The following is a 12,436-nucleotide window of genomic DNA, read 5'->3' as shown; positions in this document are numbered from 1 at the left end:
GCATTGCGTATCTAGAGAGTATGTATTTTGGGGTTCTTGTTACATGGTCTGGGATCTTCATGGCTAGACTACGTCCATTAGCTGGCAACAACTTCAATTGTGAATTGGCCTTGCAATCAATCACGATTGAAATTACAGTAACTTCCTTCCAATAAATCCATTGAGCGCCCAGCTCCTAGGGTTATAGCTGTACAAAATAACATAGCAAAGGCCAAAGATGCGACAGACAAGAGAAAAGAGACCATAGCAGGAAGAGGACTGCACTCATCGTCGAGCCCTCTCGTCTTCAATCTGGCTCCGCAGATCCGCGAGAACACCCTTCCGCTGCGCCAGATGATTTTTCAGCCCATCAACCTGATCAGCAACAGTCTTCACATCTTCCCTTAACCGCTCCAAATCCTGTCCATCCTTTGACCGCCCAACTCCCTCCCTCAACTCCCTCAACTCGCGCTCCTTGTACTCCAAGAGCTGTAGCGCCTCCTTCTTAATCAGTACCCAATTGGGCCGTCCGTCATTCCGTGGATGATCTCGTCGGTTATCACTGGCCTGAGTAGCTGCCTTCAATTTCTCCTCGATCTCTGCCAGCTCCCGACGCAGCCGCACCTTCTCCCACTCCTCATCTTGGATCGTGTCGCTAAAGTCTGTTCCCTTGGGCTGGTAGGCACCCTTACCGCCAACGCCTAGTCGACTCAGGTAGGTATCACCGAATTTAGCCTTCCGACCACTAGCCGTCTCGGTATTTCCCTCCCCAGTCCACCGTTGCGCAGGCCGCGCGTTGTTATCGATCTGGTAGTCGATCTGGTTACTCTCAAACGAGGCGCGGAGGGATGCAGGGATAGTGCGCGGGATACGGAATCCCTCATGGCGGTAGTTAAGAATATGCAGGAACGCGAGCGCAGCGTCTTTGTTGATCGCCTGGCCAGCGGAGGGGTTAACGAGGTTCCAGGCAGAGCGGACATCAGTATCCGGAACATCGAGGGAGTCATAGAGGGCGCTTAGGGAGTCGACTGCAAACAATTGTTAGCATGAATCATTGTGGCAGTTAAGGAGGACTGACAGGTAAGTTGGCCGCGCGGGTTTCGGCTAGCATTGTAGATATCCTCGTACTTGGACCGATCGGCCGGTTTCATGTACCAATCGAAACCATCCTTCAGACCGAGCGAGTCGTCCTCGTCTTCTATCCGCTCGAACTGTTCGGGCCGAGTGCTTAATGCTCTCGTGGCGTGGACGAGATGTGATTTGGATTCGGGGACCAGCCAGTCGGGAAGCACGGGCGGGACCTCTTGGAGCTCCTGTAAGCCGTTAGCATATTTCCGCGTTCTCCTGAAGCTGGTCGGGGTTACATACGCCATTGACAAGATCGAAGACCAGGCGCATGGCTACGCAGAATTCCTCGAAGTCAAGCTCGCCGTCGCCATCGACGTCTGCAATGTCCCAGACTTTCTCGAGTTGGTCATCGCGCAGGCGACTGTTGCGCAGCACTGAGGCGGCCTGAGTGCTGTTTAGACGGGGGTGGCCATTAGAAAGGGAGGCGAAGATCTCCCAGTACCGCTCGATCTCCCATTGTTCGATCTTTTTGGCTGACATGGTGTCTGTTGGTTAGGAGGAATGGGGGAGTTTGGAGAGGTGGGTTGGTTTGGGTGGATCCCGCAACGTTGTCCGCCTTCCCCTGAGGTCATCGTGTTTACCCTTCATCCACGTTTGGGGCTCAATCCATTATGTGGCTTAATATCCAATTGAAGGAGTTTTCATTGCGGTATACATATACTTGGACGCTTCTCCATAACCATATCTCAACATTTGGAAATTAACATGCCCGTATATGGTGAATGAGGTGATCACTAGGTGATTACTATTCAGTACATACAGAACAACCTGAGAGGACATGTGACTATAGAGAGAGGGACGGACTTGTCAGGCTTTACCATTTAGATCCTAGCCCCTTTTCATATACGTAGTAGCGTGCCTAATACTATCTTCGATACCATCTACCTTACCTGACCACACATCCATCCGTTGCAGAATGCATACTCACTTGCGGCCGAATAGGTTGCCAGAACTTGTAGGCAGGTGAAATAAACACAGAAATCTGAGCGTATTCAAGGTCATAGAAATTTTCTCTTTCTCGTGTGTGTTCTCGACCCGATGACTAAAGCGTCGGCATGCCAGTAATGGGATCTATTCGTAAAATTGAGCCATTGCTAGAGCTAGAGGAAGGCCTCTCGAATCTCACAGCTTGACTCATAATATAGCGAGTGAAAAGTTTGGCTGGCACTGTATCTTCGACCTCAAAGCTCCAGAGCTTGGAATACTGGAGGAAATTGCGCCCCTGTTCAACGGTGACTTGAGTTATTCTGCCATTCTGCTTCCCCATAAATGAGATAAGTAAGAACTATATCACAGTCAAAGGTAGTGGGGTTTTTTTTTCCTGTCCGTTATACTATATACATAGGCACTCACTGGGTAGATAGGCCATTTGCAGCGAGGGCCACAAGATCTGATCCTATCATTCTAATGATAGCCCTCATCTCATGAAGCGTAAGACCCTGATCAGCAAGGGTCCTATCAACATCTGCAGTCTTCAATTTTTCCGCCATATCGCCCAAAAAATGTCTCGGTTCTTCCGTCTTTCTTTCGAATTCGTCTCGCGAGATGAGGAAGACAAGGAATGAGAAGACATGATGCCCGCAATACAACGGTGATCAAACGGGAGTGTATATATCTAGCATTTTACTGGAAGGAGTCTTAGGGTTACTAGATAAATAAGTTGACGCATTGTGAAGTGCAGGAATATTGATGTAGGTTTGACGAGATAGTCACATGATGGTCCTGGGGGAAGGTTTCAGCACTTGCCTGTTGGATGACAACTGCATGGCATATCCCAAGCTCTTTCATACTCCTGGCTCTATCTATCTCTAACCGCTTAAGCTGCATCATGCACCTGGCGGTCTCCAAACACGCACTCGATTCAACAGCTTGGCTTGAGTCTCCCCAATCATCAAGTAAAGTCATCGTTGTAGTTTGGAGTCACGGAATTATTAGGAACAGCGAAATCTGCTAATAGAAAACGGTAACTTGGGCATATTAACCCAACAGATTCTAAATCCTAAATATGATCCATGCTGGAACAGAGAGAGCCCTGGAGTCGAGGTAGGTCCTATCTTCTTAATGTAGGATTGCACGGCACGCCTGTCGCCGAAGAGATGGGACCAGCTTGAGCTAGTTATTTTATCATTATTTGAGTCAATTTCTCTCTTCCTTTAATTACGAACACTTTCATTCTTGTAAAATGATGTATTGAAACTTCAAGTGTTTGGCGTGCTTACTTCGTTTAATTGCTCCGCAGGGACTCTCATTGGCTACTTTCCGGAGCGAACTGAACGAAGCGACCGAGTTAAACGAGCCGTCGCTAATTTCATAGAATGGAGCTCGGGTTAGGTGCCGCCTTTCCGATCGCTCTTTCGTTTACCAAATTTATAGAATTCTTGGTCAGAACGTGCCACTCATATAAATTGAGCCCCTTTCCGAGGCAAAAACATTGTCAGATACAGCAACTTTGAGCTCAATGAAAACATGTCTAACCAAAGCAACGCTGAAACGATACGCCCTGCAAGTAAGTGTCAGTCAAGTTATAGTTATTTATCACAGTGCTGACAACGTCAAAGGCAACAACGAGAGGCGTCACATAATGCGTCACGCACTTGGCTTCTACGGTGCATTGACTCTAAGTGGCCTTTACACACTACACCACCCAGGCAACTCATTCGATGCAAGCAACATTGGCAACTTTATCCCTGCTTTGAAATACTGCATCGCAGCTCATCCTATCTTGGCTGCTGCTATTCATGGGGAGGACACTGAGACTCCGCATTTTGTTCGACCCGCATTCCTCAACCTTGAAAAGCACATTCATCTCGTTGATACCGTCTCTCCTACTGGATCATACCCACTCAAGGATGACCTGAATATCCTCACTCAAGTGAATCGGGATGTACATGACCAGCCTTTCCCTAATGTGGACCAGACTCCTCCATGGAAAATTGTCATTTGCCCCCTAGCCACTGACACAGCCACGGGAACTCAGCAGCTGTATATCATATTCGCATACTCCCACTCTCATGGTGATGGAAAGTCAGGTCTAGCTTTTCATAGATCTTTGCTCGAGGGGCTTCAAACAGCGCATGAGCTTTACGATCAAAGTTCCATCTATCAGCCTCCTGCATCGCCTATTCCACCGCCATTGGAGCAAGCATGTGACTTGAGGATCACCTGGTCCTACCTACTTTTCAATCTCTTCGGTGGTCATATACCAACCTCTGCATGGAGGGTCCTTGGATATCCAATTCCAGCAACAACCAATACTTGGACTGGGAAAGAGATGTGCTACGATCCTTCGAATTTCCGTACCGGCTCGGAAGCTCTCCTAGTCAACAAGTCTCTGCTAGACGCCACTTTGAGGGTCTGCAGAAAACACGAAGTGAGATTCACTGGCTTCTTCAACCATCTCATTGTGCAAATTCTAGACACCGTTCTACCGCAAGATGTCACCAGGACCTTCCTCGGACAAATCGTCGTTGATCTTAGACCCCTAATCCCTGTCTACACTGAGAAGGAAATGGTCAACTGTGTTTCGGCCCTCTACGAAACATCTTCTTCCCCTAAAATCCTAGGGGCACACGAAAGACCGACGACTAGCCTGAAGCACGACACCGCATTCTGGGACGCAGCGCGAAGGACCACGATTCGATTGGCCGACTGCGCAAGTACCCTTGTCAATCAACCAATAGGGTTGCTACGATATCTAACTCAATTTCGGCCTTGGTTTCTTGAAAAACTAGGGAAAGAGCGTGAATCATCCTATGAGATTAGCAATGTTGTTAATTTTGATCCGCTGAATGAATATGTGGATACGACTTTGCACGTCGAACATAGAAAATGGGACATCGAGAGAGTCGCATTTTCACAGCCGGCTAATGTCACGGGAAGTGCATTGAATTTCCAGGTTGTGACGAGGAAAGGTGGTGATATGGTGATTACCTTGAATTGGCAACTTGGGGTCTTGGGCGTTGTTGATGAGAATGAATTTGTGCAGGATATCCTGGCTAGGATTCATGGTTCGTTGACGGAAATGTGCTGTGACTGTCCTGTGGATTGTGTTGATTGCAGCCCAAAGTGCTTGGAAGCAGGCAGTAGGTAGACTTCAGCTAGGTATGCAAATATAATATCTTGAAAATCGCTCCAAATAAGGTATAGATCAATAAAGTATCCAGACACGCTTGATTCATTCCTTAATAGTACAGATCGAGAACACTCGCCCACCCACGTCAAAGCTTAGAACGAAGACAACCTTCACCAAGAGGACTTCCACTGCCCAGCATCCTCGACGCCCTTTCCAACTCTCTTCGCGCCGTCTTCAACCCCACTACCCACATTGCTTAGCCCATCACCAACAGGCTTTCCAGCACTTCCGGTAGCACTGGTAATGGTATCGCCAACTCCACGTGTCGCGGCACCGGTAACGCCGCCAACGGTACGACTAACTCCGCCGACGAGGTTTCCAACGGTTGAAGTAGCGAATTTGGCTGCACCGGTGACGCCGTTGTCTTGGGAGCTACCTGGCATCTTGGAGGAATTTATGTGGTGAATGTGGATTTTTGAATATGGTTGGTATAAATTCAATATGGGGTATGCTTGCGATGGTCTTGCGCGTAGGATATTGAATGCAAGTAGGTTCGAGGGAATGTTCAACACTTCTTTGACATCAGCCGTGATACTTATAGGTCCACACCTATGATGTCATTGTTTACGTGTGATGTCCGAGCGGTGGCTGGTTTCATGGAAAAGATCTACCGTATAGACCACTACCCACGAGGACTAACATTACTGTACAAGCTAGGTACATGGTGTGGCGTTTATTGTTTAATCTATCTTAATTTGGGGCCAAAGCGATGATGACGCGACCAAGGAGGAATTTCAACACAGAAAAAGAAATGTGCTCTGGAGACTTAACCACATGACCGATCAGCATATCGTCTCGATTTCAGATTGGATTATCTTCAATCCCGACCAGTCGGTAGCTCTGATACATAATGGGGCTTTATCTCAGGCTCCGGTCCTAGCTCTGCCGGGAGCCTACCCGAGGGCATTTCTTGGAATGCATGCGACCCGTCAAGCTCCCGTGGTTGTGGACTCTGTGGAGCTGGTCGATCCACCTGGGCATTTAGTCTTTCTTTCCTTCGTCGCATCCAGAGAAGAGCAAGGACGGTAATGATCGCAATGGCACCAACGGCAACACCGATTGCAATCCCAGCCTTTGCCCCTGTTGAAAGTCCACTCGATTGCGTTGAGTCGTCCGCAGGGTTTGTTGACGTCCCAGTCGCGGTGGCAGTCGCAGTCGCGGTCGCGGGGGTATCACTCGCGCTAGCGCTGGTTGATTGCGCCGCAAAATCAGCCGATCGCCAGCGAATAGAGATCCCTTTCGCGTTGATGCCATCCGCTGTCGTCGTCAAGCTTGTTGTTGTGCCCCCTTGCGTGTAGTACCAAACGGTTGAGTGGGTATTTCGGGAAGAGCATAGGTTTGTCTTTTGCCAATCTAACGTGGGGGACTCGGTTTGTACGATATAATTACTAAACAATTAATACTTATTGACCTATCGGCTTTTTAAGACTTACTTAGGGCAGCAGGTGGCATGCGTTTCCTCTTCGTTTGCATCGATTGTCGAAACCCCCTGACCAGCGGCCCAGTATCCAGATGGGCAGACGCCCGGGGAGTAGTAGAATTCAGTGTTTGTTTCATAGCTGGTTGGAAAGCAACTGCTCCAGTCGGTTGGTCCGAGGTTCAGCCACCAGCCAGTGTTACCCGTGGTGATTGTTGTGGTGTAGTAGTCTGTACCAGACAGATTCTCGATTAGCCATGTGTCAGTGGTGCATGCTGCTGGTGGAGAGAACGTCGTCGTGAGTGGGGGGCTGCAGTGGAGGTCATGGTGAGTGCCGACCGATGAGGATACAACGATTCACAACGTCCCCGCTTGTCTATCCCTGAGGCTGAGCATTCTCTTGGCTCAAGCTAACCGTCTTCGTAGATCTTGGTGGGCTCTAAGGGTCCATCGGTGTTTTGTTATTCCGAAGTATATATAGTTGAATCATACTATTTTCATTTCCTGCCAATCACCTTCCCACTCGCCGTCCACTTGCAAGTGTTTCTGCGCAAATATGCCTTCATCGAGGGTGAAACCTAAACTCAAAAATTCAGGCATCATCTCTACAAGTTCAAAAAGCATCAGCATGGTTCACTATCCGCATAACATTGTAAGACTCACCTGGAGGAAATCGATTTGCATGATTAGTGTCCATATTCGTCGACGCATTTCAGCTGTGAATGCGAAGATGTTGGGGAAGTGTTTGGCGTCGAGGTGGTAGCCCATTCGGGTTGTATTTGTTATCATTGTGCTGACTAGGATGCGGATGCCTGGTGCTGTGTTTTTGAGGGGAAGATTTCGGTCATCAGTTAGAGGGATAAGGTTTCTAAGACGTGGGGTCCGCCTTGTGTATAGTGGCCTAGGATAAGGCATTGGGTTATCTTTTCGCGGAATATATTTGAAGTAACGCGCAATCAACCTGTCCACGACAGGCGGTACTGGTATCGACTCGAGAATAGACTCAATGGTGACATGCGCACATCTACCACTATAGAACAGCTGTGGACTGGGGAAGAGTTGTGAAATGGGATTATATCTGATCATTTCACGCAGCTTAACATCTTGGTCGATATGATCTCTTGGCTCTGCAATGCTATCGAGTACTGCTGCCCAGTGTGAGCTACTAACGTAGCGAACATCTGAAATCCCGACTTCAATACTGCCATAATCAGACGGGGATGGTGCCACTTCAGATAGCTTGTCTTCTAGTTGCTTTGTTGCTGGAAATCGTCTGTGCTTATTGTTGGAGTAGATGTTACCTTCGGGCTCAAGGTTGTTTGCTGCATCAAACCCAGAACGAGGCTTTTCAAGTGGTTGACTCGCTCCTAGACATGAGCTGCTCCATGGTGCCCTGCATGTTGGATATTGTATGCACAAGATGAGCCCACCCTTCTGCTTGAACAATTACTTCATGGATGTAAACGGTCGCAGCGAACCTTATGGACAATATTAGCGAACAGCACATTGTAAAAGTTACTATAATTAAGGAAAAAACAATTGAATGCTTGGAAAGAAATAGACATTCTCTGGATTCGATACTCACTTTCGTCTCCGGCAGGCATTGCAGCTAAGCTGAGGCTTGTCTCGACGCTTAGCAGGGGTTGGTCGTAATCGGTCCGTATGGTTTAACGTTCAATCGGTGATCGATGGGACAGTATGTGGGGATTATGAAAATTGTCTGTCTCCGACATGATTTTTGCTATGGATTTTGAGTATGAATGGGTGAGAAGGAGTATATGCCCGGGTTAAGGAATGAACAGTCTTTATGGCCCCCAAACATTAGCCCATGTTGGTCGGACGTCCGCGGAGGGTGAGCTTAAAAAAGTGTTGCGTACAAATAATCCCTGCAAAACAGCGCAATTATAATTCTTGAATAATTTTCTTAAGTAGCCAGGAGTCTTCGGAATATTGTAAATCTAATTATGATAGAGTTGAGCAAGTGGAGCCGCGATGTTGGTTGGGAAAGATCAAAAAGCGAAAATGGAGAGGTGGTCTTGAATCAGTTTCTGGGAAAGACTTACGAAAAAGGGACGCGTAATTTAGTGGTAGAATGCGGCTCTTATGCGACTTTCCCTCACCGGAAGTGACATGAAATTTCCTGATAAAGCAGGACCTGATAGCCGTCGCCCGAGTTCGATTCTCGGCGTGTCCACATTCCGTTATTCTTTTTTGGATTCTTTTTGCCATCTTCAATATCAGAGAAGTCTATGGATATCTTCTGGTTCCTTTTTAGAAATTTCTTTTCTTTCTAAAGCAATTTAAATCCACATGTGGATCGAGGTATGTTGTGGTGGACTTTTGTATGATTTGTTAAACAATGTTGGCCGTTTACATTCAACCATCAAGCCATCCTGCTTTATCGTACGATAACTCTAGAGATCATAAAAGACGCTGTTCATCCTAGATACATTCTATGTCTCTTTGTCAGAGTTGCAGCTATGAGTTGTCATTAGAGTCTGGGTTTCACAATTAGGTACAATAGTACCAAATGCACCTGTGCGAACGTGCCCACGGCCCTGGGCGTCTAGGCCGTTTAGTGAGGTCCATATTGTATTGACAAATGTCTTCGTCGCCTTGTAGAGTTTCCAAGTTGGTCCTTATTCCTCAAATATTTTAAATATATCTTTTTTCCCCCCCCTCTGGCATGTATATATATATACATGTAGTACGGATAGGTGTGTAGCTACCCAATGATTCTGACAACTGCGTAAAGTGGACACAGGCGAGAGGTCACCCTCTTCCCCTCAAAATGGACATATCACTCCTCCAGAAAGAAAAAGGATATGTCACTGCATACTCTTCAAAGAGTTTCTTACTATGACGGGTGGAATTAATAGTGGAGCACCTCGGTTCAACTTCCCCACGAGTCCGGGGTTATCACATGTTAAGGGACTCCGTCATTCTTATCATCCCCCAACTTCTCTACACTCTCCCTCCAAGGCCATGCTTGTCTCTGGTTGATTTGTTGATCAAGTCGCCATGGCGGTTCAGTCTAAACTGCTGCCGCCCGACCGCTCTGTCAAGCAGATCCTCTCCAGCCTCACCTCCCTCTACCTCCGAAACCGCACGCGTATCTCCCGTGGTGTATACCTCGCTCTCTTTGCAGCCCTTGCGAAAAGAATCCACAATGCCATCTCCGAACAGAAAGCCGCCTCCCAGCAGGTGGATCTGCGGAGACGTCCTGGTACTAGCAGCTTAGGCGACGATGAACAACCGCGTAAGAAAAGAGTGGAGATCAACCGCGAATTCTTTAAGAGCTTGCTCCGTCTGCTGAAGATTGTCATACCGGGATGGCGCAGTAAGGAGCTACGGCTCCTAGTGAGCCATAGCGTCTTCCTCGTACTGAGAACGCTCCTCAGTCTGTACGTCGCGGAGCTGGACGGCAGGCTGGTGAGCAACCTCGTGCGGGGAAGGGGCAAGGATTTCCTGCTCGGACTCTTCTGGTGGATGATTGTGGCTGTTCCAGCAACATTTACAAATTCGATGGTGAGTCTAGTCACCCACTGAGGATATTGCTCGTTACTGCGGGGAACACTCCATGCGACCGTTGGAAGTTCGCTGATCCGCTAATCCGTTCGCTCTTAGCTCTCCTACCACCAATGCAGGCTCGCCCTTAGCTACCGGAAGCGCTTGACCGACTATATCCATGATAAATACTTGTCGAATATGACCTTCTATGCCATCTCCGCCCTAGATGATCGGGTTAAGAACCCCGATCAGCTTGTCACAGTCGATGTGTCTCGTTTCTCCGACAGTCTAGCAGAACTGTACTCTAACTTGGCCAAACCAATTCTGGACATGGCCATCTATAACTATTCACTCTCGAAGAATGTTGGAGGAGAAGGCCTATTCATAATGAGCTTGCTGGTACAGCTCTCGGCCAATGTCATGCGCATGTTGACGCCGCCATTTGGCAAGTATGTTGCGGATGAAGCCCGACTAGAGGGAGAGTTCCGTTTCCTTCACTCTAGACTTATCGACTATAGCGAGGAGGTGGCCCTTTATCATGGCCACGAGGCTGAGAAAGATACCCTCGACAAGGGCTATTTCACCTTGATTAAGCATGTGAATCGCATTCTGCGCCGGCGCTTGTATCATGGATTTATGGAAGATTTCGTGATCAAATACTTCTGGGGTGCTCTCGGCTTAATTCTTTGCAGTGTGCCCGTTTTCTTTAAGATCCCCGGCCAGATCACTCAGACCATGGGAGACCGAACTGAAAGTGAGTGATATTTCCCCGGTCGCATATATCGTCTAACCCTTTGACAGACTTTGTCACCAACCGACGGATGCTGTTATCATCGTCTGATGCCTTTGGTCGTCTCATGTTCTCGTACAAAGAGATCTCGGAACTGGCAGGTTTCACAGCCCGAGTCTCGTCCCTGCTAGAGGTGATGGATGATCTGGTCGCGGGTCGATTTGAGAAGAAGCTAGTATCATCAGCATCGACCGAGGAGAATGCAGCAGTTTTGTCTGGTCGCGGTGAGATCATGGAGAGTGATTCCATCGAGTTCACCGATGTACCGATCGTCTCACCCAACGGAGATGTTCTGATTCGCAAGTTATCCTTTACTGTTCATCCAGGCGACCATCTCTTGATTGTTGGTCCCAACGGATGCGGCAAGTCCTCCCTGTTCCGTATCTTGGGTGGACTCTGGCCAGTCTACGGAGGATCCGTCAAGAAGCCCCCATTCCAAGACATCTTCTATATTCCACAGCGTCCATACCTGTCTCGCGGAACGCTTCGACAGCAAGTCACTTACCCCGATGGAATACGTGAGATGCGCGCCAAAGGTGTCACGGATGCGGACCTACATGAGGTTCTATCGGTGGTCGAGATCGCGTCTGTCGTCGATCGTCCTGGCGGCTGGGACGCCGAGGAAGAGTGGCGCGACGTATTGTCGGGTGGTCTGCAACAGCGCATTGCAATGGCCAGATTATTCTACCACCGACCCAAGTTCGCCATTCTAGATGAATGTACATCCTCCGTCACGTTGGAAATTGAGAAGGTCATGTATGAGACAGCCAAGAAGCTTGGCATCACCCTGATGACGGTGTCGCACCGCCGCAGCTTGTGGAAATACCATAAGAAAATTTTGCAATTTGATGGCCAAGGCAGTTACATCTTTACTGGACTGGACTGGGAGCGAAGATTGAAATTGGAGGAGTGAGTACCAAACCCTCCACAACTTGAGCATTACTAACTCATCCCAGTGAGAAAGAAGAACTCGATCTGCAGCTGCGAGCCGTCCCCGAATTACAGCGACGAGTCGCAGAATTAACGGCGAATTAGATAGAGCGTTTTCTGTATTTTAGCATTTACCCCTGTGGCCAATCTGATATGAAAATTTCGACCTCGCATATAGACTCCAGAAGGCTCTAGACTCCTAGCCGAGAATGTCCCTGTTCTATGACCGCATTCCCCACCGATGGGGCCCTATCCACCAATCGAATGCAACCGTCGGCATCGGAAGCCACTTCTGCCGGGTCTTCGGGCCAGGAGTCATCAATTAGCCAATCAGATCCCACACCTTCGGCATCCTCAGTTCATCCGGCGCACGTTGTGTCAATACGATTCTCCACAACCCACAGACCCACTATGATATCGTTTCCTCTTCTACGTCATACACCATATCTTGTTCTGATTTGCCACGAAAACCAGATCCAGACATCGTGGCTTCGCGTGATCCCTTTTCTCCGAATTCATATATATTTCCGCTAATCCCTGAAAATATCTT

The 12,436-nt window shown here is 48.3% G+C and overlaps 5 protein-coding genes across 5 annotated transcripts; 2 read left to right on the top strand and 3 right to left on the bottom strand.

Annotated features, from left to right (window-relative positions):
• Positions 1 to 264: 264 nt before the first annotated feature.
• Positions 265 to 1,587, bottom strand: end3 (cytoskeletal adaptor protein SagA; the record flags this gene model as incomplete). Its single annotated transcript, XM_057112614.1, has 3 exons — positions 265 to 1,007; positions 1,058 to 1,292; positions 1,348 to 1,587. 3 exons carry the CDS (start codon positions 1,585 to 1,587, stop codon positions 265 to 267), a joined length of 1,218 nt encoding a protein of 405 aa, XP_056977351.1.
• A 2,101-nt stretch (positions 1,588 to 3,688) lies between these two features.
• On the top strand, positions 3,689 to 5,197 carry N7484_002193 (alcohol acetyltransferase; the record flags this gene model as incomplete). Its single annotated transcript, XM_057112613.1, has 1 exon — positions 3,689 to 5,197. One exon carries the CDS (start codon positions 3,689 to 3,691, stop codon positions 5,195 to 5,197), a length of 1,509 nt encoding a protein of 502 aa, XP_056977350.1.
• A 152-nt stretch (positions 5,198 to 5,349) lies between these two features.
• Positions 5,350 to 5,622, bottom strand: N7484_002192 (uncharacterized protein; the record flags this gene model as incomplete). The annotated part of the gene is made up of 1 exon (XM_057112612.1): positions 5,350 to 5,622. The coding sequence occupies one exon, from the start codon at positions 5,620 to 5,622 to the stop codon at positions 5,350 to 5,352; it is 273 nt and encodes a 90-aa protein (XP_056977349.1).
• Positions 5,623 to 6,056: 434 nt separating this feature from the next.
• On the bottom strand, positions 6,057 to 6,982 carry N7484_002191 (uncharacterized protein; the record flags this gene model as incomplete). Its single annotated transcript, XM_057112611.1, has 3 exons — positions 6,057 to 6,627; positions 6,673 to 6,886; positions 6,949 to 6,982. The coding sequence occupies 3 exons, from the start codon at positions 6,980 to 6,982 to the stop codon at positions 6,057 to 6,059; spliced, it is 819 nt and encodes a 272-aa protein (XP_056977348.1).
• A 2,695-nt stretch (positions 6,983 to 9,677) lies between these two features.
• N7484_002190 (ATP-binding cassette long-chain fatty acid transporter PXA2) lies at positions 9,678 to 11,991 on the top strand (the record flags this gene model as incomplete). Its single annotated transcript, XM_057112610.1, has 4 exons — positions 9,678 to 10,184; positions 10,284 to 10,920; positions 10,968 to 11,865; positions 11,913 to 11,991. The coding sequence occupies 4 exons, from the start codon at positions 9,678 to 9,680 to the stop codon at positions 11,989 to 11,991; spliced, it is 2,121 nt and encodes a 706-aa protein (XP_056977347.1).
• Between the last annotated feature and the right edge of the window lie 445 nt (positions 11,992 to 12,436).

This window comes from Penicillium longicatenatum (genome assembly GCF_028827895.1).
Source record: "Penicillium longicatenatum strain IBT 33135 chromosome Unknown contig_1_segment0_segment0, whole genome shotgun sequence".
Lineage (NCBI taxonomy): Eukaryota > Fungi > Ascomycota > Eurotiomycetes > Eurotiales > Aspergillaceae > Penicillium > Penicillium longicatenatum.
Note: the sequence above shows the minus strand (reverse complement) of the source record. Positions and strands in the feature narration are given on the sequence as shown.